General features: G+C 34.4%; 1 protein-coding gene across 1 annotated transcript in view; it reads left to right on the top strand.

Annotated features, from left to right (window-relative positions):
- LOC128548616 (uncharacterized) overlaps window positions 1-22,940 on the top strand; it is a 42,644-nt gene that overhangs the window by 3,859 nt on the left and 15,845 nt on the right. Inside the window, exons 2-5 of the mRNA XM_053523978.1 lie at window positions 4,320-4,593; window positions 9,517-9,673; window positions 9,743-9,834; window positions 12,830-13,091. Of these exons, the coding sequence (XP_053379953.1) occupies window positions 4,498-4,593; window positions 9,517-9,673; window positions 9,743-9,834; window positions 12,830-13,091 (607 nt within the window). The 5' untranslated portion in view covers window positions 4,320-4,497. The remainder of the gene's footprint in view (window positions 1-4,319; window positions 4,594-9,516; window positions 9,674-9,742; window positions 9,835-12,829; window positions 13,092-22,940) is intronic.

Here is a 22,940-nt window from a genome sequence, read left to right as displayed (position 1 = left end):
TTCCACTCACCCTGGCGTCGGCGTCACACCTTGGTTAAGTTTTTGCATGCAAGTACATACAGCTGTCATTTAAAGGCATATAGCTTTGAAACTTATTTATTCTTTTTCTAGGTCAATTACCAACCTCACTGGGTCAAGTTCCATAACTCTAACATGTATTTTGAGCAAATTATGCCCCCTTTTGGACTTAGAAAATCCTGGTTAAAGTTTTACTCTCCAAAACTAATGCAGATATTGAATTGAAACTTCACATGTGTCTTTGGGGTTAAAGTTTTGCGTGCAAGTACATACAGCTATTACTAAAAGGCATATAGATTTGAAACTTATTTTTTCTTTTTCTAGATCAATTACCTACCTCACTGGGTCAAGTCCCATAACTCTGACATGTATTTTGACAATTAGCTTTGGACTTAGAAATCGGTTAATTTTACATGCAGTCATCTCCAAAACTATACAGATATTGATTGAAACTTTACTTGTCTTCGGGTTATAAACTAGTTGATAGAATCAAGTCCCATAACTTGACATGTATTTGGGCAAATATGCCCCCTTTTGGACTGAAAATTCTGGTTAAAGTTTTGTGTGCAAGTACATACAGCTATTACCAAAAGGCATATAGCTTTGAATCTTATTTATTCCTTTTCTAGGTCAATTACCACCTCACTAGGTCAAGTTCCTAACTCTTACATGTATTTTGACAAATTATGCCCCTTTTGGATTAGAAATCTGGTTAAAGTTTTGCGTTGCAAGTACATACAGCTATTACTAAAAGGCATATAGATTTGAACTTATTTTTTCTTTTTCTAGATCAGTTACCTACCTCACTGGACAAGTCCCATAACTCTGACATGTATTTTGAGCAAATTATGCCCCCTTTTGGACTTAGAAAATCCTGGTTAAAGTTTTACATGCAAGTTACTATCTCCAAAACTAATACAGATATTGAATTGAAACTTTACATGTGTCTTCGGGGTTATAAAACTAGTTGATAGAATCAAGTCCCATAACTCTGACATGTATTTTGGGCAAATTATGCCCCCTTTTGGACTTAGAAAATTCTGGTTAAAGTTTTGCGTGCAAGTACATACAGCTATTACCAAAAGGCATATAGCTTTGAATCTTATTTATTCCTTTTCTAGGTCAATTACCAGCCTCACTAGGTCAAGTTCCATAACTCTTAACATGTATTTTGAACAAATTATGCCCCCTTTTGGACTTAGAAAATTCTGGTTAAAGTTTTGCGTGCAAGTACATACAGCTATTACTAAAAGGCATATAGATTTGAAACTTATTTTTTCTTTTTCTAGATCAGTTACCTACCTCACTGGGACAAGTCCCATAACTCTGACATGTATTTTGGGCAAATTATGCCCCCTTTTGGACTTAGAAAATCCTGGTTAAAGTTTTACATGCAAGTTACTATCTCCAAAACTAATATAGATATTAAATTGAAACTTCACATGTGTCTTCAGGGTTATAAAACTAGTTGATAGAATCAAGTCCCATAACTCTGACATGTATTTTGGGCAAATTATGCCCCCTTTTGGACTTAGAAAATTCTGGTTAAAGTTTTGTGTGCAAGTACATACAGCTATTACCAAAAGGCATATAGCTTTGAATCTTATTTATTCCTTTTCTAGGTCAATTACCAGCCTCACTAGGTCAAGTTCCATAACTCTTAACATGTATTTTGAACAAATTATGCCCCCTTTTGGACTTAGAAAATTCTGGTTAAAGTTTACATGCAAGTTACTATCTCCAAAACTAATGCAGATATTGAATTTAAACCTAACATGTTTCTTCGGGGTTATAAAACTAGTTGATAGCATCAAGTCCCATAACTCTGATATGTATTTTGGTCAAATTATGTCCCCTTTCGAACTTAAACTCTTTTGATATTTAACATTTTGGGTAATAATTTCCTGCTTCTGTGACAATATTTCGAATAGTCGAGCTTGGCTGTCTTACGGACAGCTCTTGTTAAAATATTTCTATTAGGTTATCTTTAACACACACGAGATATAAATGTTCGCCAGAAAATTCTCGTACATCCACCCTGAAAATGATTTTGTGTTTTACTTGATTTACCAAAATATAAAACTATTCGCCATTTATATAAAATAATCGCAAATGGCGATAATTGCAACTGACAGTGTGGGCCCTGAGTATGGCTCCATGAGCCATATTAGCTTAAATATAATACAGTAATAATGTTTTCTGTTAAAAATGAAAGGCCAAAAAGTCATTTTCAAATTTTTTTGCGCCTTTGACAAAAATTTTGCCTTTAACAAGGTCAATTTCAGAATTTTGGCATACATGTACATTGCTTCTAATACTATGTCTGCAATTTTTAAACAGAAATATTTTCTTATCAGTTATATTCAATGGTTGACTGTCTCTTGAGCAAGTGTATAATCTTTCAGGAAAAATCTTGCTGCAAACTGTTTATGCACCACAAGCGAGCAATGGCATACAAAGCGGTAGTTTTCTCTCTATCAGAATAAATCATTTCAGGTTTTTATTAGCTAATTTGGGACATAGCCTATACCCCCAAAATTGGGAATTTTGGCACATAAATGTTCCAAATAGGGAAATATTAAATTTTAGACCCATAGGATATATTAAGGATGTGTTTAAGCACTTCCTCATACACTTGTTTCACATTGTACACCTTCTTTAACATACTTCCATGACAAAATTGTCCATATCTTGGTCAATGTTTGTGCAATTTTGGTGAATTTTTTTCAGAATTTAGATTGGGAATTTTTGCACTCATTTTGGGAAAAATACATACTTTTTGGCATTGGGAATATTTGGCGAAAAGGTAAAAAGGTAAACATTAAAAAGGTAAATTTTAGTGACTGGCGCTTTGTGAAACAATGAACATTAGCTCCCTATTTTAAAAACAGTTAATCTAAAACCAGTTATACCATCCCTATACCCATTTTTCAGCTGGGTTGAATGAGGCAATCGTGATAAAGTGCCTTGCCTAAGGACACACTAAACACCAGGCTTTCACCTCTGTTATACCGGTATTCAGGGTTCGATCGATACAACGGATCAAACGTTCCTGTATCGATCAAAATATCAATTAAAAACAAATTAACTACATGATAAATGGCCACAGTAATAGCTGTCCTCCAGTAAGCGTAATCTGTTTACTCTAGAAATGCTTTTTTACAACGTAACACCTGACAGCCAATCAGCTTTCAACACCATCGGAAAAATGTAGTATACGGGACCCAGAACAGAATGGTAATTTTTGCGATGATGATTTTGTCGTCTGCAAATTCTAAGTGTACTAAACAAATTAAGAATAAATCTCTGTCATAAGCATGCTGCCACCAAAAAGTAAAGTCTGGTCGTACTTTGATAAAACTATTGGAGGTGCAGACTGCAGAGCGAGTTCTCTCCACCTCTGGAGGTATACTGTTTGCAGAAAGGTCGATGTTGGATGCAAATGCATTAGACTGCATGATTTTCCTAAAAAAAAATGTATCCGAGTCATGTGATTTTGTACCAGAATAGACCTACCTTAAAGTTATTAATCAATAATAGTAAAGTTAATATTGCACTAATATTATAGTCTTGTACTCTGTTATTATTCCGTTAGAAAATATTATATGATATATCTAAAATCGATCATTTTGTATCAATACAAATATTGTATCGATCATTTTGACCGATACGCACCCTTACTAGGAACTTTTCTCAGCCTGCTTGACCAGTGTGTCCACTGATGAAAACAGAAATCATCTTTGCTAATGAAAAAGTTCTTTACATCTGCAGTTTTATTGAAAATCATGGCAGGCGAGGATAATTTGTCTGCTATGTAGGCAGGACATTTTCGCTTCTTTTGAATTTATTATTACAACCACATGATTTACAAAGAATGAGTGTATTGTCCAGTGGCAACACCTCCCAGGGAAATTCAGATTCAAATTTTTTCTTGACATGTTTTATTTAAAAAAAAAAAAAGAAATAGTGCCTGGTCAAAGTAAATTATAATTTCACCAGTGTAAAGAGTGCTTACAGCCCTTCACATTTAGGAAGTTTGCCTGGTCTAGATTTAATTTAGAATAACAATAATCAAGATAATAGAAAGTAGTCATTAGGTGTGCGGTATACATTTTTCTAGATCGTTTCTACATGTATTAATTATTTGAACTTTCATTCATACTATTGCTTTAAGAGTGACATAGTTCTTATGGTGTCTTAATTTCAGATCCATTTGTATATTTCAAAAGATGCAGGTGTTGCAATACCTTGAAATCAGAATAAGTAGATAAATAATATTGATTATTATTGCTTTTTTCCAGAACTCCCACTCATCAATTTTAACTGAAAATAGTTCCATGGTGCAAAGAGAGTGAGAATTGTGACATGATCTGGTGCAGAAGCTGACACCTTATAGACTGGCCAGTTTACATGTTCGTATAGGCAGAACTACAGAACAGATAGGAGGGATTCTATACAGAAATTTCAAGAGAAATTAAGATGGCTGGAATGTCCTCAGATTTAGAAATTCTGAAAGATATACCGGGTTACAAGGCAATACTCAAATCTGTACTCAAGTCACAGATACAATTACTGGTAAGTTTGTTTATTTGACTCAGTTTTTCCAACTGTTTGATGTATTCTTTGCAGCAACAGTATTTTTAGCTCACCTGTCACGTAGTGACAGGGTGAGCTTTTGTGGTCGCCCTACGTCCGTTGTCTGTCCACAATTTCTTTGTGAACACGATAGAGACCTAATTTTATATTTGATTTTAATTAAACTTGCACTCAACTTGTATGGGCATAATATCTCGGTTCCTTTCGAAAACTGGCCAGATCCCATCATCATGGGTTCCAGAGTTATGGCCCCATAGAGGGCCAGAAGTTGCTATTTTTGGCTTGTGAACACGATAGAGACAACATTTTAGAAACAACTTTAATCAAACTTTCACACAATTTGTATTGGCATAATATCTCAATTCATTTCGAAAACTGGCCAAAACCCATCATGGGTTCCAGAGTTATGGCCCCTTAAAGGGCCAAAATTTGCCATTTTTGGCTTGTGAACACGATAGAGACCACTTTTGCAATCAACTTTAATAAAACGTGCACACAAGTTGTATTGGCATAATATCTCGGTTCCTTTCGAAAACTGGCTGGATCCCATCATGGGTTTCAGAGTTATTGCCCCTTGAAGGGCCAAAATTTGCTATTTTTTGCTTGTGAACATGATAGAGACAAAATTTTGCAATTAACTTTACTCAAACTTGCACACAACTTGTATTGGCGTAATATCTTGGTTCCATTCGAAAACTGGCCAGATACCATCATGGTGAGTTGTGGCCCTTTAAAGGGCCAAAATTTTCTATTTTTGGCTTGTGCAGTCATAAAAAGACTTCATTTATGGTTTGATTTGAATCAAACTTGCAAAATATCTTCAACAACAATAAATTTTGGATTCCATGATGAATCTGTCAGATCCAGTCATAGGTTCTGGAGTTATCTTACATCTGATTACCTCCCCTGATTTTAATCAAAATTTGTATCAGTAAGTACTTATATGACTCATTTGAAATTTCATTATTGTCATTAGTTGGACTCAGACAATCAGGGTAGATAACTATGGACTGATTTTGTATCAAATTAACTCCCTTTATTTCAAATTAAAATGGGTATATCTCCATAACTAATGAAGATACTGATCTGAAATTTCAATTATGCTATCAGATGGACTTGGGCAATCAGTGAAGATACATATTGACTGAATTTATAACAAATTACCTCCCTTTATCTTTTATGTAAATGAATATACCTAGCAGCTTCTAATAAGATTAGTTTGAAACATTATTTATGTCTTCCATGGTAAGAAATTTCTACTTTTACTTACTTTTCTAATATATTGTTGTAAAGGCTTGTACTCTGTATCTTCTACATGCATATACCAATACATGATTTACCTCCCCTGATTTTAATAAAAATGGATTTTTCTCAGTAAGTATTTATAGGACTTATTTGAATTTTCATTATTGTCTATTAGTTGGACTGAGACAATCAGGGTAGATAACTATGGACTGATTTTGTGTCAAATTACCTGCCTTTTATCAAATTAAAATGGATGTATCTCAATAACCAATGAAGATACTGATTTGAAATGTCATTTATGCCATCAGATGGACTCGGACAATCAGGGTAGATAACTTTTGACTGAATTTATGACAGATTACATCCCTTTATTTTTTATGTAAATGAATATATGTTAGCAGCTTCTAATGAGATCGGTTTTAAATGTTATTTAAGTCTTCCAGGGTAAATGTTATTTAAGTCTTCCAGGGTAAGGAATAGTCATCCTAATATAAAAATGCAGCATTTGAGCCTAGGACCCTCAAACTTGGTATGGAGATTGGCCCTGACTAGTACGTGCCATAGGTCAAAAGGGACTGTTACAAGAATATATTAATCCTGATGATATTTAATGTGTATTCCTATGTGATCTATATCAAAACTTGATCTTATCATTAAGAGCAATGGTACCCAGGCAGGGCTTTTTTCCCCTATAAATCTACCTCCTGTAAAAGAAGGTAATCCCAATGCAAAAAAGTATGTTTTTTTCCCAAAGTTGAATTTAAAATTCCCAAATGATTATACCTTTTAGGGTTTTTGCTGTTTTAAGATAGTTTTGCTTATTTGTATGTGTATTTAGGTAAATTATAATACTGTTGAACAATTACTGAAATGCAGTTCATCAATATTTCACACAAAAACACATTTATGTAGATTTTGGTAATTTGCAAATTGTCCCAATTAAGACAATTTCTGAGAGCATTTTCCCAATTCCACCGGTGTTGGTGGCATTCCCAAATTGATGAAAAAAAGGCCTGCCAGGTGAGCGATATAGTGCCATCATGGCCCTCTTGTTTAGCTCTACTATTCAAAGAATAGTCAAACCTATTCTACTCACCCTGGCGTCAGTGTCACACCTTGTTTAAACTTTTTAATGCAAATATTCACAGCTATCATTTAAAGGCATATAGCTAAGCTTCCAATAACAAACCTCACTGGATCAAGTCACCTAACTCTATCATGTACTTTGGCCAAATTATGCATTCTTTTGGACTTGGAAAGTCCTGGTTAAAGTTTTGCACGCAAGTTACTATCTCCAAAACTAATGCAGGCAGTTATTGAATCTTTACATGTGTCTTTGGGGTTATACAACTAGGTAACAGCATCATGTCCCATAACATCTGACATGTATTTTGGCCAAATAATGCCCTCTTGTGGTCTAAGAAAATCCTGGTTGAAGTTTCACACACAAGTTACTATCTCAAAAACTGATATAAATATTGAATTGAAAAGTTCTGAAGTTTCTTCTGGTTTATAAAAATAGGTCATAGCATCAAGTCCCATTAGTCTGACGTTTTGCAAAGTTATGTCCCCTTTTGAACTAAAAAGCTTCTGGTTAAAGTTTTACATGTAAGTTACTATCTCCAAAACTAATGCAGATACTGGATTGAAACTCTTTAGATATTTTAACATTTAGGATAATATTCCTGCTTCTGGGACAACAATTTGAATAGTTGAGTACTGGTTGTTTTCAGACAGCTTTTGTTGTCCTGGCAAACCTCCTACACAGCAATGTCTTGCTTGGTTATAAAAATAGTCAGCTTAGATTATTCATTTTACCAGTATGTTTTTATGCCCCTTGGTATGAATAATGTGGGGACATTTTCAAAATCTTGGGGACAACAACTTTTAGACAGTCAAAAATTTCCTCTATCCATTTTTGATCCTCGGCAGAACCCTTTGGCTGCTTAATGATTATGCCAAAATTTTGTATGTGAAAATATGAATAGTGATTTAATAGTACATATATTTATTTACACATAACAGTACTGACATGTTAGGTTTAACGTTTAGCCTGCTGGCTGCAAGTGATTCTGCCTTTGCAACCAGTGCAGATCAAGATCAGTCTGCACTATTTGCTATTCAGTCAGTAAATTTTCTGTGAACACCCCTTTGATAAACCAGTGGTACTGCACAAATTGAATGTCAGATGAACCAATCCATTTTAGAAACTGAGAGGGTGTGTGTGTGTGTAATGGTTAAATAATACACATTTACAAGTAAACACAAAATGAATATATATATGTAAATTAAGTGCCACTAAACAGTCAGGGGTTTTAAGTTATGTAACCTATTTCAGTTACTTTTTCAAGCATTTTATAACCTGTATTAGTTATAAAATATAGTTAACTCGGGTAAGTTATTCAAAAAAAGTCTTTTTGCTGTTCTCACAAAGTGACCTTTAAAGCGAAATTAGTAGCAAACTGAGGTTAATCAAATTCTCTTTTAGTCTGAGCATGACCTGATAAGCATAATTGGATAATAATGAGATATTAAGAGTTTTATAGCTTTAAAGCTTTTGGGGAAACTTTATCAGCCTTGTGTAAAACATTTTACTGCATAGCTGGAAAGATAAAAGGTCAAGGATTCAGGAAATAATTGCATTAGTCACATTCAAAATGAGAAATTGGCATAGGAGGGCTTTGTAATATTTTATGATAACTGAAACAAGTTATGAAAGTTTAACCAATAACTCAAATGGGTTATAAAATGCGATAACTTGAAACAGTTACACCCCTGACTGCTAAAATCTGAAAGTTTTTTTTAACAAACAGCTGTTACTATGTAACATTAAATTGTTATTGCAGCTTATTTGATGGGAATTTTCTAGATTTAAATCAGTAGTTTTTGCCCTGTCCGTACATCTGTCTGTCCTTGCTTACATTTGCAAACTTAGGTGGCTTTGGGAACAATAGGTAACTGTACCTTTTAATGCCCCCCTCCACACACACACATTTTTGTGGGGGCCTATGCATTCTGTGTCCCCCCTTCACGTCTTGCCGATCTTTACCGGGAAAAAAACCTTCAACTTAAAACCTTAAACCTTATAGAGTGGTAGGGCTTAGGATTTGTTGCCCCTTTTGTTTTTGGGGTTTCACCCATCAAAGGCCGGGTCCAGGGTTTTGAACATTTAAAACCTTTTTTGTAAATAATTGGGAACCATTGACCCCGAATGTTGAAAATTTGTAGGATGTTTGGGACATGTCAGTGATCTGATGCACCCAAATTTTTTTGGGGGTCATTAAAATCAAAGGGGTAAGGTCACAGGGGCCAGAACAGGAAAAAACGTTTTAAATCTTTTAAACTGGAACCACTTGACCAAGAACTTGAAATTCATAGGATGATTGGAATGCCTAGTAGATGATCCTTTTGCTTTCAGTAGTAAAGCCAACCATCAAAAGTTCTTTGGTTCGTTTCTGTCCCCGATTTACTTCTTGCCTATTACTACTATGCTTTGGAGGAGACATGTGCTTTTCTACAAAAAGCATCTTCTAGTTCGTAAATATTTTAGCTGAAAGATGGACATAGAATATATCTTTAACGCACGTGCCTCCTGAACTTGGGTGATTGTTTGGACAGGTTCACATGTATTTTTTTACCATTTCAACTGTTTTTCAGATTGAGCAGTTGTCTGATCATACTGGAGAAGAAACAATTATATTGACTGCAAGCGTACATGACGGCACTTTATCACATCTTGGCTCTAACACAGGGAAAGGATTTCTTGATGGAAGAGACGAGATTAAATCACAGTTCTTGGCGTTTTGTCTGAAAAGTAAGTTCTAAAGAATTAAAAGATTTCAAAGTGCATTGAAAATTGGGGAAATTTTGGTCAGATTTTCAGATGCTAAAGGTTCAAGTATTTTACTGTGGAACGGGTTGGTTCTTCAGTTTGGGAAAGCCCCAAAAACTGAAGGGATGTTCAATTTTTCTGGAGTAAGTTCAAGATATAAATTTTGGCTTGCAAAAGGCGGGGTTCATTTGTTTGCCTTTGTTAAAATATTTCTGCAGGAACCCCCCAGCTTAAGGTTTTGTTTCATTGCATTAAAAAGTAGGGAAAGCAATGTAGGCCTAAAGGGGAGTGTTCAGATTGTGTAGAATTTTTTGGATTTATTTTTGCCTTGGTAAAAGTTCCCCGTAATTTTTGGGGATGGGTTCTTGGCAAATGTCATATTGACTACAGAAACATTCCTTTTTTCAAAACACTTCCAAAAAATCTTGTTGGATATTTATTGATAATAGCAAACGGCAGCCTTTAAATCAGCTGTACAGAGTGCGGCTGACTTCTCTGTATTGGCGCAAAGGCAAAACACTTGCTCCCAGCGGGCTTGGGGTTAAATATGGTCATCAATTTTTCGTAAAGTAAAGTTTTGTGATGAAAAGGGAAAAGAAATCTAATGTGATGTCATTTTGCCGTCGCGCTTATGAATGAGGGTTTGGAATGCCCCCAAAGAATTTTATCTTTCTCAGGCAACATGCATACCTAAATTAATTTGCTCCCCAGGGACATATTTTTTGCCCTGTCCGTCCGCCGTCACACTTCTTTTTCCGGCAATAATGGAAAAACCCTTTGTCCTAGAACCTTAAAACTTAATGGGTAAGGGCTGCTGGGTAGATGCCCCCAAAAATTTTTTTTGGGGTCACTCCATAAAAGGGTCAAGGTAAAGGGGGCCCCTGAATTTTAAAAAAACCATTTCCGTCAATAATTTAAGAACCACGACCAGAATGTTGAAATTCTGGGAGATTGGTCATAAAATTAGTGACCCCTTTTGTTTTGGGGTCCCTCCGTCAAAGGTCAAGGTCACAGGGGCCTAACATTGAAAACCATTTTCCGATCAATAAAAGAAACCCTTGACCCGTTGGTTGAAACTTATAGGATGTTTGGTCTAAAGAGTAGATGACCCTTTGTTTTTGGGGTCACCCCTTTAAAAGGTCAAGGTCACAGGGGCCTGAACATTAAAAAACCTTTTCCAATCAGAACTAGGAAAAAACCTCCCCAAAATGTTGAAACTTCATAGGATGATTGTCATAAAGAGTAGATACCCTTTTGTTTTGGGGTCACTCCGTCAAGGTAAAGGCACAGGGGCCAAAATTTAAAAAACCATTTCCGATCAAAACTAGGAACCTTTGACCCAGAATTTTTAAATTCATAGGTGATTGGTCATGAGAGAAAGACCCCTATGATTTTGGGGTCACTCCATAAAAGGTCAAGGTCCAGGGGCCTGAACTTGAAAACCCTTTTTCCCAAATCATAACTAGAGAACCACCGCCCCAGAATGTTGAAACTTGATGGAGTTGGTCTGGAGTAGACGCCCCTATGTTTTGGGGTCCTCCGTAAAAGGGTCAAGGTCACAGGGCCTAACATTAAAAACCATTTCTGATCAAAATGGGAAACCATTTTGCCCCAAATGTTAAACTTTTGGTTTTGGGGCAAAAGAGTGATCCCCCTAACGATTTTTGGGTTCCTCTGTGAAAGGTAAAAGGTCACGGGGGCCGAACATTAAAAAACCCTTTTCCGGTCATAATTGAGAACCACTTGCCCCAGAATGTAAAACTTCGTGGATGTTTGGTCATGCGGAGTAGAAAACCCCTAACGATTTTAGGGTCACTCTGTTAAAGGTCAACCACGGGGGTGAACATGGAAAACCATTTCCAATCACAACTTGAAAACCTCTCGCCCCAAAAGTTAAAAACCTAAAGGATGATTGTTCATTGAGAGTAAATGCCCCTTATTGTTTTTGGGGTCCCCTTTAAAAGGTAAAGGTCCAGGGGCCTGAACTTTGTACCTTTCCCGATCAAAACTTACAACCACTTGCCCCAGAATGTTTGAACTTAAGGTGGATTGAAAATGCAGATAGATGACCCATGATTTGGGTTCATTTAGTAAAGGCAAGGTCACGTGGCCTGTTCTGTAAAATCTTTTTTTTTGGAAAATAATTGAAAACCACTGACCTACAATTTTTAAAAACTTAATGGATGTTTGGGAAAATACAGAGTAGAAACCCCTATTTTTTTTTTGAGGTCATTGTAAAAGGTCAAGGCACAGGAGCCTAAAAGTAAAATTGAAAACCCCTGGGCCCACAGTTTGAAATTTAGGGGAGCTGGACATGCCAAGTAGGATCCTATTTTGCACCCAACCTCAGTTTTTCCTTTGATTTTCGTCTGACCCCTTTTGACTTGTCCCTTTAAAGGACTTTGCATTGGGGGGACATGCGCTTTTTTACAAAAACATTTTCTAGTTTTCATGGTTGTTAATGTTTTGATGACAGATTTCCTGATTTTGTATTGTAATTAGACTTGTGTATACACATTTATATTAGCATGACCAGTGTATTAAGATGACTGTCTCTGTTTTGCCCTTGTGATGAGTTCAGGGTTTTTATCTTTTAATCTTTGGCTTTGATTTGTGGATCGGGATCAAATGCTCAAGCTGAAATTAAGCCCAAACTTTGACAAAAATTTATCAATTTTAGTAAATGATTAAATAATATTAATTCTATAAAAAATGGTAACCGAGAAGGCCGTTTTGTTTAAAAAAGTTTTTTCAATGCTGCCATAAGATAAAAATAAAAAAGAGAGTCTTTTTTTACCTCTTTTACGGGCCCTCCAGACGGAAATTCTGAGGCGGGGTTTCTCCATACCAGCGCCTAATCTGGGGTCCAGCGACAGGCTTACACCCTCCGGGGTTTGTCACATAAAGTCCAAGGTACACCCTGTATCACTTCAGAGGCGTAGGGGGGACCTCCGGGAATTCTTTTACACCCCCGGCTTCACAGGCTCCATCGCAAACTTTAGCACAAACGGAAAAGGACAGTTTCCTCGGGTTTTAATGTGAAATTAGAAACTGGGGAAAAAAGGTGTAATTCCCAGACAAACAAACTTGGTTGTGGCATGTTTCATTCCCGAATCTCTTCCTTTTTTGTCACACCAGCATCTGGGGAACAAGGCAAGTGATACAAATGAAAATCAAAATGATGATGATTTTACTGAACAAAACAGTGAAAATGAGGACTCAACTGCAGCTAGTATTAAAATTGAACCAATCACTGAAAGTGAGATGGAGCTGGAAATAACTGGTGTTGAGCCAGGAAAAACATCTGTGTCTGCAGACACTTGGGGTCAGGGTCAGGTGCTGGGCACCAGTGGTGTAGGTGAGGGAGCCTCAAATGAGACCGGAGACCAGGGTGGCTACAGTAAGTTCTTTAGTTTCTACCTTTCTCTGTCAAATGTCATCATGTTTCATCATTTGGGAAGCCAGTTACCATGGTAACAGGAAATATGTTTTGTTGTCTGAACTCTTTGAAAAAATTGCATTTTACAAGCTCAAAATGGGTAAAAAGAAAAACATTAAAATTTTTGCAGTTTTGGTTAAAATATTTTTTCTTGTTTTTTTTTTGGAAAACTAAATTTTGTTTTATTTTTACTATTTAAAATTTCAAAATTTTGGGTTTTTTTCCCAATTTACGGAAAAATTGCTGGAACGGTATTTTTTGAAAAAAATTTAGAATTTTCAAAAAGGAAAGAAATGGGACATAAAAGTGTATTCAAAAATGGTCAGAACTCACTGAATGAAATTTTCTAGAATTGTTTGGAAAATTTAAAAGATTAGTCTTTTTTTACTAAATTACTTGCCTTCAGCAATGAGAAATTCAGTTTCTTCTCAGGGGGGTCAAGGTCACACCCCACTGTGGGTCATTGTCTTGTCCAGGTTTTTATTGTGAATTGCTTGGAGAAGTCATTTTTTTTCCGCAGAAATTTTGCTTAGATGAGACGAGTTAAGGAAAAACCTGGCCCCTTTCCGCAAAATAAAGGTCATTTCAGGGTCCCAGCTAAAAGTGTTTCCGACCATCGAAATATTTCCTAAATAACAGTGCGTGAAACCCTCCAGCATTCTATCAGAGTTTTTACTTTGAGGTTAAAGGTCTTGTTAAGAGCTTGTCCGAGTCCTTTGACATTCATGGTGCAAGTTTTTTTTCCTTGGGAGAAATGTTTGCCACAGTGAAACAGAGTGTCAAGAACTTGAAACGTCTAGGTCACGCTTGAGGCCAAAGGTCATGTAGATATTGTCTTAGTCATAACTTGCATTGAGCAATAATTCTTTATTTGGCAGAAATATTGGCCTCATTGGTAAAGCCATAGACAAAGTTCCTTGGTTTTGGTTTTCCCTCCCTGGTAAAGGGTTCATTTAGGGGTTTAAAAGGGTCTTTTTGGGGGACGGTTGGGTCATAATTAACTGTTGCAGCAATTTCTTTTAATTGCTAAAATGTCTGGGGTCATACGGGGGTTTTTCACAAAAAATAACGGGCTCGACATTCTAGTCCCATAAAAAGTGTGTGTCCAAAAAAAAAGTGACCCTTTTTTTTTGGAATATTAGATAAAAAAAGATTCCGTGCTTTTTTTCCATTTTAATCCCCTTTTTATAGTTAAGGTAAAAGGGAAATTTTCCAAAGGAAAAAAGAAGCTGAATTTGGAGAGCAGTCTCTCAGTGCAGCCTTGCTATTGTACAATTTTATGGTTGTGCTCTGAAAGAATGAATTAGATTCTCTAGTTGAGAGACTGGTTTCCAAGAATCAGAAAATGTAATTCACTGAAAATATTTAGAAAAAGAATTGGCCCTGCATATCGAATTTCTTTATCTGAATTCATTTTTACAAGATTTTTGTTGTTGTCTTTTTCTCCTTCTTCAGAGGGGGCTTTTTTGCCTTGTTAGCTCACCGAACAAAGTTCGGGTGACTTAAGTATAGATAAAAGTGGTCCCCCTAGTCTTGGTGCTTTTGACTTAAACATTGTCTGCTAAAAATTTTTTTTGCAGAAAAAACCCAAATTTGGCCAGTGCATCCTTGTATGGACCTGTCATATTTGTTAAATTGTTCAGCTTGCTCTTTTTTAAGGGGCTAGAAACAGAAAAACCTTTAAACAACTTTTTCTCATCAATCCACTTGTTGGAACTTTATCCAGCTTGGTCTGTAACGTTATTATAAGGTCCTATTTCAAATTTATTCAAATTGAGGGACATTGCCCTTGTTAGAGGCTGCTAAAGCTAATACAGAAATGCATTTAAACGAGTTCTTCATAAACTGCTTTATGGATCTTATTAAATTTGGTCGTGCATCATTGAAAGGTCCTAACCCAAAAGTCTTTCAAATTGGGGAATTTTTTGTGTCTTTGGAGGTAAATTAGAAATAATTCAGAAACTGTTTGTGAATTTTTGGGTTTTTAATCCCTTGGTCTTTTGTGCATTATAAGTCTTCCCCAAAAATTGTTTCAAGAAAGTATTTGGCCCCATTTAACAGTTGAAGCCCCCTATAGCAAAAAAATGAAACAAAACCTTTAAACAGTTATTGTCATAAACTATTGATGGTTTGTCCCCTTATTGGTGTTTTCCCTAGTTGTTTGGTCTTTCTCAGATTTGTTGAAAGGTTTCGCTTGATCCTGAAAGGGGCACCAGGGTAAAATTGAAAAAAAATTTTTAAAATGATTTTCTTTTAAACCATTTCATGGTCTTCACTAATTTGGGTCGAATGAACCCGAAGGCCTCTCTTAAGTTTGTCAAAATAAATCTGTTTGCTTAGCTGATTTTTGGAGGTGCCACAGCAAAAATAGAAAAATTTTTTTTAATAACTTTTAGTAAATGCAAAATTGGAATTCCCCAAATTTGCCAGAAAAAAGGGTCTTAAAGGTCGCAGCCCTCTGAGAACTTAGGCCCATTTGGGCCTTTTGTTATATTTAGACAAAATGTACTGTTTTGGTTAAAATTTTTCCTTCTGATTTGCATAATTTATACTTTGTTGTATAAGTTGATTTATGTTTCTGTAAAATGAAAGCATTGTAAAAACTGTCGGGATTTTACCTTGTGATCAATTCACAAAAAGGAATGTGAAAGCGAGTTTTAAAATCAGTTTTTTTTTATTGTTCCTTTTTTTAAAAAATTTAAAAACTGTGGTAATTTGATGTTTTCAACTTTCTGAAATTATTTTTTTAACCAGTCGGGGATTAGATACTTATTTTTGAAGGGGGTAAGATGTTGAATGCAGGCAGATTCAGTTTGTGTCACAAGTTTTCTTGTTTAACTACTGTTATATCACACACATTTTCCCTGTTAAAAAAATTTAATTAACTACATAAAATTTAATATTAGGGAAATTGAAATTGTTTCCTGTTCCTTAACTAAATTTTAAAATAGGTCAGTTCCTAGTAGCTACGACAGCTGAATACCTGCAAGTTGACATGAGTAGGGAGTCATGTCTACACTCTAAAAAATCCTGCTCATATTTAGTTATTTGTTCGCTATTCAAAAAAGTCTTTAAGAAGGCTATTGCACGGGTCCATTTGCTAGCTCTACAACTGGTTTGGTTTAAAGACTATTCTACTCACCTATGTGCTTTCCTAAAACACCATTTTCAAACCCCTTTGTTTTAAAACTTAATATAGAACCAATGATTAAATCTAGAAAACACGTATATATGTAATAGTTAAAACTTCTCACAGGCTTCACAGTCAAAAGTGTACTAAAAATATCCAAGTTAATACTTTAATTGAATCTTTCCAATAGAAATTAAAGCCCTTTTTTAAATTTAAATGTTGGTGTAATTTTTGGGGCAACTGACTTAAGCTGTTTCTCTGAAAAAAACCCAGTTAATCAAATTTTTTTAAATCTTTAAGGTTTTTTTTTGGGTTTGTATGACTGTTTGAAGGGTTTTTAAAGGCATGCCCTAAAATTTTTGGCTAAAAATAATTTTTCTTTTCAATGAAGTTTGGTCTATTATGCACATTAAAAAATGAGTTTTTTGTTTCTGAATATTTTAAAAAACTGTCAAATCGGAAAAGGTGTGTGTCGGAATAAAACCCCAAAAACCCCCAAGGAAATAAAAAAATTTTCCCGCATTACCAATACCACTATGGAGGAAAAACTTTTTTAATGTGCATTGAATATATGACACTTAAAATTTAAAAGCAGTTTATTTTGAGTAAAGCGTTTAAAAACCTTTTTTTGGTTTTTCCTAGTAAAAAGTGTAAAAAAAACTAATTCTCAGCGTTTCCGTCATTTTGTCTGTCAGAAATTAAAGTTTCAAGCATTTTTAAAGAAATTAGCATTAATTTCCGGTACTAAAAAAAAATTTTGTTTTAAACAATCTGGGGGCCGGGGCCATTACCCCAGTCTGGGGGGGGGGTTTGGCTGCATTTTTTCATTCCCCAAGTCTGGTTGTGTTTTGCTTGTTCACTTTTTCTCCAAAGGTTATTGATTTTTTTCCTGTCACATACTTTTTGCATTTTTTTGGTAGTTTTTTTTTTAAAAAAATTTTTAAAGGCATTTTTACTGTCAATTTTTATCTCGTCACAACTACATTATTGGATAAAAAGGGTTGCTCATAAAAATTTACTTGTTAAAATATCAAAAAAATTTTTGGGCCCTTTTGATTGAGAAAATTTTCCCTTTAAAAGTTGGCATTTCAAATTGTTCTAGGTAACATAAAATAAATGAGCCGCGCCATGAAAAAACCAACATGTGCTCAAAAGCCGCTATTCTGAAATTTTATGAATCTTTTAAACAACGTGTTGACGCAAAATTTTTTTTGGCGCAAAGAACATATAAAAACCCATAATCCCCCCCTCTCCAAAAAAAAGAAACGGTTGAAGTACAATTTAAGTGGTTTGTCTTTTAATGCTCTTTGTACGTCCCCTTACATTTTTATTTAAATAAAAAAAAATGAAAAAAAGTAAAATTTTTCATAGCAGCTTTTACTTATGCCAATTCGTTTATTACGAGACTTCGGCATAATTTTCTTTCCTTATTGTTTTTTTTTTAAATACAATAAATCACTGACCTCGAAAATTTAAAAAATAAAAACCTCCTCCCCCTGGTACATGTACTTCCCGGATTCCTTTATCGGAAAAACGATACCAGCTTGAGAAAAAGGAACGGGAACCAAATACATCTATTTTTTGGCCCGGCATGCTAAAACAGACAGGGGAGTCTGACAAACGCGGGAATTAGGGGGGGCTAAAATATGATCAAAATAAAATGCAGAATGAGCATTTAATTTTTTTTTTCGCCAATCGAAAATCCAAAAAACTTTCCCCCGGAAAAAGGATTAATTTTGCTAAGCTTCTTCCCCTTACGGTTGCCGGAAAACTCCGTTTTTTCTTCCCTTTTTTATAAATGGTCTCATGTGTTCGGGATGAATAATTTATCTAACGTTACCTAAAAATGAAAAGTACCACCTCCAAAAAAAGAAAAAAAATGGAAAAAAAACGTTTGATTTTTACTTTTCATGTTTAAATTTTCTGTATACAGGTCTATTTTTGACAACGAAAATGTACAGTAAAATGCTCATCGGAACATTTTAAAATACTTCATATTACAAAATTGTTTTGTTTATAAAATGTAACTCTATAACCAAATATCAAAAAAATGTTATATTCCCAATATAATTACATATTTTGTTGCAATCTAGTGAAAATGTTTACAAACAAGCTTTTTCCCAAAAAATGAAAATTTTTACATGGTAGAACTGGGGTTGAGGCTTACTGCCCCCCACCACAAAGTTTAGGTTTAACAAAAATATGTTTAAAAAAAATCAACAGGAAAAAGAAAACAAACGGGGGAGCGGCTTCCATGCCACACACCACAATACAACAGGAGTATGCTTGTGTATATTTTTTTGTTTTAAAAAAATTAGTTTTACAACTATTTTTGTGTTCCAAAAACAACTTTTGAACTCTTTAAAACCCTCGCAATTTTTAAAGGTGTAAAAAAAGGAATGTAAATTTAAATTTTGATCAAGTGTTTAAAAATTTTGGCCTGTCAAAAATGTAAAAATTTTTACCTTACAAATGTTAAAAACCCAAGACAGCTATAGTATAATAAGTTTTTTTTTTATACAATGTATTTCCCCCCCCCCCCCCCCCCCCCCCCCTTGTATAATCTTTATTTTAGATAGCTCCTGTTTAAGCTGCTCCCTTTTGAATATCTGGCTTATTTTCGACCTTACAACGGCAGCAAGAAAAGGTACCTGTTTAACATAAGGGAAGTAAAATTTAAAATAAAATTTTGAGAAGAGACTATGACTGGAAATGTAAGGGCTGGGACCAGTATTAAAGACCTTCGAAAGAAAGACATGGGATTGAAAAAAGGGCTACATTTACACTGGTGATCTAACTACGGGAAAAAATACTAAATCAAAAATTCAGGACAACAAACGCGCATTTATTGGGCATTGTTTGATTAAAAAGTTTCAAATTTTTAGATTTTTTATATCGAGTGCGTATATAACTAGATTTAAGGGTTTTTTTGATAAACCGCTTGGGTTTACATAGTCACAATCTTTAAATAAACTTACACAATATTAGTAGATTTTAAAAACTTTTCAAAGTGTCGTTTCTCCCCGGGGTCAAATTTTACCCTTGTAACAAGTTCTCAAAATCTTTGGGCAGTACACGAAGGGCTTTCAGGATATTTTCCCTTCTATGATACCGGATTACCGGACATTGAGGTATGCAGGTAATTTTCTGTTTTCTTTTACGCTTAACCTTTAACGATACTTGTTTTTATTTCGCTGTCCCCAAATAGAAAAAACAAACCCCTTTTAGTTTGATCCCCTTCTGGCTTGATGAAGAAATTGATGGATTACGGAAGTTTTATTAAATACCAAAAATTTCAAAACTTTTGCTTTTGAATTTCGATTCTCAAATTACAACGTGTTTTGTTTTTAAAAAGGTACCCCCCGGGGTCCGCTCACCTTTTCCATGGGGGCTTTCAAGAAATTCTTTTTGGGTTGGCAGTTGAAACTGACTGGAAGCGACTCACCATTCAAAACTTAGTTTTTTTTTGCTGACTACAGCCACGGAAATTCGACATATTTTAAATCGTACTTAACTGATCTTTCGGGAAGATTTTGATCAAAGTTTTCGAAAAAGGTGAAATTTTTTTATTCTGTCAGAGTATACTTTCAAAAATTACAAAAAGTATTTTTTTCGTGTTTGGTACTGCGTCGAGTTGATTCAGTATTTTTGTTTCATGATGGTATAAAAAAAGTTACTGTATAGATACTTCATTTTGAAAAAATCGGGTTGAATCTCGCTGAAGTTTACACTTGAAACCCCGAGTAATCATGTACCATGACAACATGCCCTTCTGGTAAATTTTCTACGTACAAGTAGTTGTTGTCTCTGCCAATGACAAAAAAAATTGTTAGTTTAAAAAATTTAAAGCGAGTTTTTGTGTAATCCCCCATTTTTTTTTCATTGTGGAAAAAAACTTTTACAAACTTTTTTTTTTTTCTTACCTTTTCTGTTTTTTACCTTAAAATTTTTACTCATTCCTGTTCCAGGTTACAAAACAGTACTATCGTCCAATTCTTGTGCACAATTTATGTTCTTACACCCCATTTTTTACAAAACGTTTTAAACAGCATTCTAAAATTTTTCTCATTTATTGATACAGGCGGGATGAAATTTTCAAATATCAGACAAAAATTTCCCCCAAAAAAATAACATTTTTAAATTTTGGGGTTTGTCCAAAATGGACTTTCTGCACTCTTTTGCTTTTTTAAATAAGCTGGAAACTTCAAGGCTGTTTACATAAACAGGGTTTTTTCTTTTTTTTTTGCAATTTTAAAGGGAGGGGTTTTTGAGATTCAAAGAGCCGTTGGCCCATTTTTATACGGGATTTTCCCTTTAAAAAATTTTAAAAATTTAAAACCCGATTGTGTTGAGTTAAGATAGTTTTGGAGTTCATGTTGTTTTCGGAACCCAAAGGTTCTCTAAAACCCTTCCCTTTTTTCATTGAAGGTTGACTGTTTTTTACCCCTATTCCGCTATTTTATTCGGGGGGCCTTTGCTCAATTTGTCTTTTTTTGTCTTGCGCGTGGGGTGTTTTAAAAGCTTCGCCACTGATTATTTTTTATTAATTTCAAACCTTTGTTCAACAGTGCCTATTTAAACTGGAATGATTTCTTAGGGGAGTTTGTGTTTATTTTTTTCAAATTTTTTCCTATAATGAACGACTTCCCGGTTTTTGTTTTTGCATCCGTTGATAAACCTTTGATAATACCTAAAAAAGTTTGTACGTTTAAAAAAACAGCCCTCTGCGACCTTTTCAGAATTTTTTTTTCCCCTTTACCTTAAACACCTTTTCAAATTCAAGGGGGCCGTCTTTTTTTTAAGGAGTTAGGACTGTTTGCCCATATTAAAGCAATATAATTTCAGATTTTTTTCTAGGGGTAAATCTTAATAGTATCTTTTTCACATTCACGGCCCCCGCTTTTTGATTCTGTTTTAAATGGGTTAGGACGTTATGCTGCTTTCTGTTTCAGTATGTTTTTTGTCCGAATTTAGTACTCTTTCTTTTGTTAAAGTCTGATGTGTTCTTTCTTTTGTGAAATTTTATTTTGTTTCTCTTGATCTTTAGGGATTTCTTATTTGTTGGCTTCCTTTTTAGACTTGGGAAAAAGAGCTTTTATGTTTTTGACCTTGTTTGTTTTTTCTTTTTTTTTTTTTTTTTCCACTGTAACCTTTTGCCCGGGGAAAACCTTAGGAGGTTTTTAAACCCTTTATCGAAAAAATTTAATTACAAAAGTTTTAGCTTTTTTATTACTATATCCCCCCCAAAATTTTGTACGCATTTGATCGAACTTGGAGCAAAAAACGTCAAGAAAGAACTTTTGTTATCGTTTTTGAACGTCGGCAGAAAAAAAATTATTTTTTTTGCTAAACATATACCGTTTTTACTAAAAAAAGTATTAGTTATTACCAATATAAGATATGATTTTTTACATTTATTTAGAGGTAAACGGGTTTCGGCTTCAGAGCATAAAAACATTTCGTTGCAAAAGGGTACCCGTTGAAAAAATAGACAAAAAACCGACGTTAGAAAATTTTAATTATTTTAAATCTAAATTGACCAAAAACCAAGGCATTTTAACTTTCTTTTCAAAACCCCTCGTTTTTTATATGTACTTTTACATGATTAAATTTTCTTTTTTAAAAAAATAAAAATAAAACAAATAAAAATTTTTCATACCGTGTTTTGTTTTCAATCGTTTCGCTACGAGCACTACTGTTGTTTACATTTTAAAAAGCGAAAAGAAATTTTTAATTAAATTAAACGCGTTTTTCGGCCCCAAACCCGAACCGTTGGGCAAAAAATTTTCAAAATCGGACAAGAATTTCACTCCAAGCATTTAAAAACAGATTAAAAATGTTTTTTTTCCGGTTACCATTTAAAAAACGGAACACCTTTTGAATTTTTTTTGAATTCTATTTTCAATTTTCAAAAAAAAAAATTACATCGTTTTACATTCAGCACATAGTAAAAATCTATCATGATGTAATTTTTCAGGTTTCGACGCCCTTTAATTTTTATTTTTGTTAGTTTCAAATGACTTAAAAGGATAAATCTAAATGTGCAGAATGCGTGGTTTGATGAGTGCTTTGGACAAGCTGGACCAAACCCGCCTGTTTCTCCTGCAGTTTGGTAAGGTCCTGCTGTTTGCTAACAGTTTCCTTTTTCCCAACAGTCAGGAGTGTAAACTGTTTAAAATTAGTAACCTATTTCGTTTTTTTTCAAAATAATTTAAAAAAACATTCAAACCTGTATTGTTATAAATATGTTAAAATCGGTAAATTTTTAAAAAAAAAAATCTTTTTCTTCACAATTTACCTTTAAAGTGTAATTAGTAGCAAACTGTGGTTAACCAATTTTTCTTTTATTGATCAACCTGAAAGCTTTAATGGGATGTTAATAGTTTTAAAGCTTTAAAAATTTTTCATTTTAAACTTTTTCGCCTTCCGAAAAAAATTTTACGCATAGTGGAAAGACAAAAGTTCAAGGATTCAGGAAAAAAATTCTTAGTTTTTTATTCAAAAAGGGAATTGGCATAGGAGGGCTTTGTAAATTTTAGATAAGGAAACAAGTTATGGAAATATAAGCATAACTCAAAAAAGGGTTTTTTAAAAGGATAACTTTAAAAAGTTACACCCCTGACGTCCCCAATGGCCAAAAAGCACCAGCATGGGTTCCGAACAATTGCATGGGCGAGGTT

Source organism: Mercenaria mercenaria, chromosome 14 (genome assembly GCF_021730395.1).
Source record: "Mercenaria mercenaria strain notata chromosome 14, MADL_Memer_1, whole genome shotgun sequence".
In the NCBI taxonomy this organism is placed as follows: domain Eukaryota; kingdom Metazoa; phylum Mollusca; class Bivalvia; order Venerida; family Veneridae; genus Mercenaria; species Mercenaria mercenaria.
Note: the sequence above shows the minus strand (reverse complement) of the source record. Positions and strands in the feature narration are given on the sequence as shown.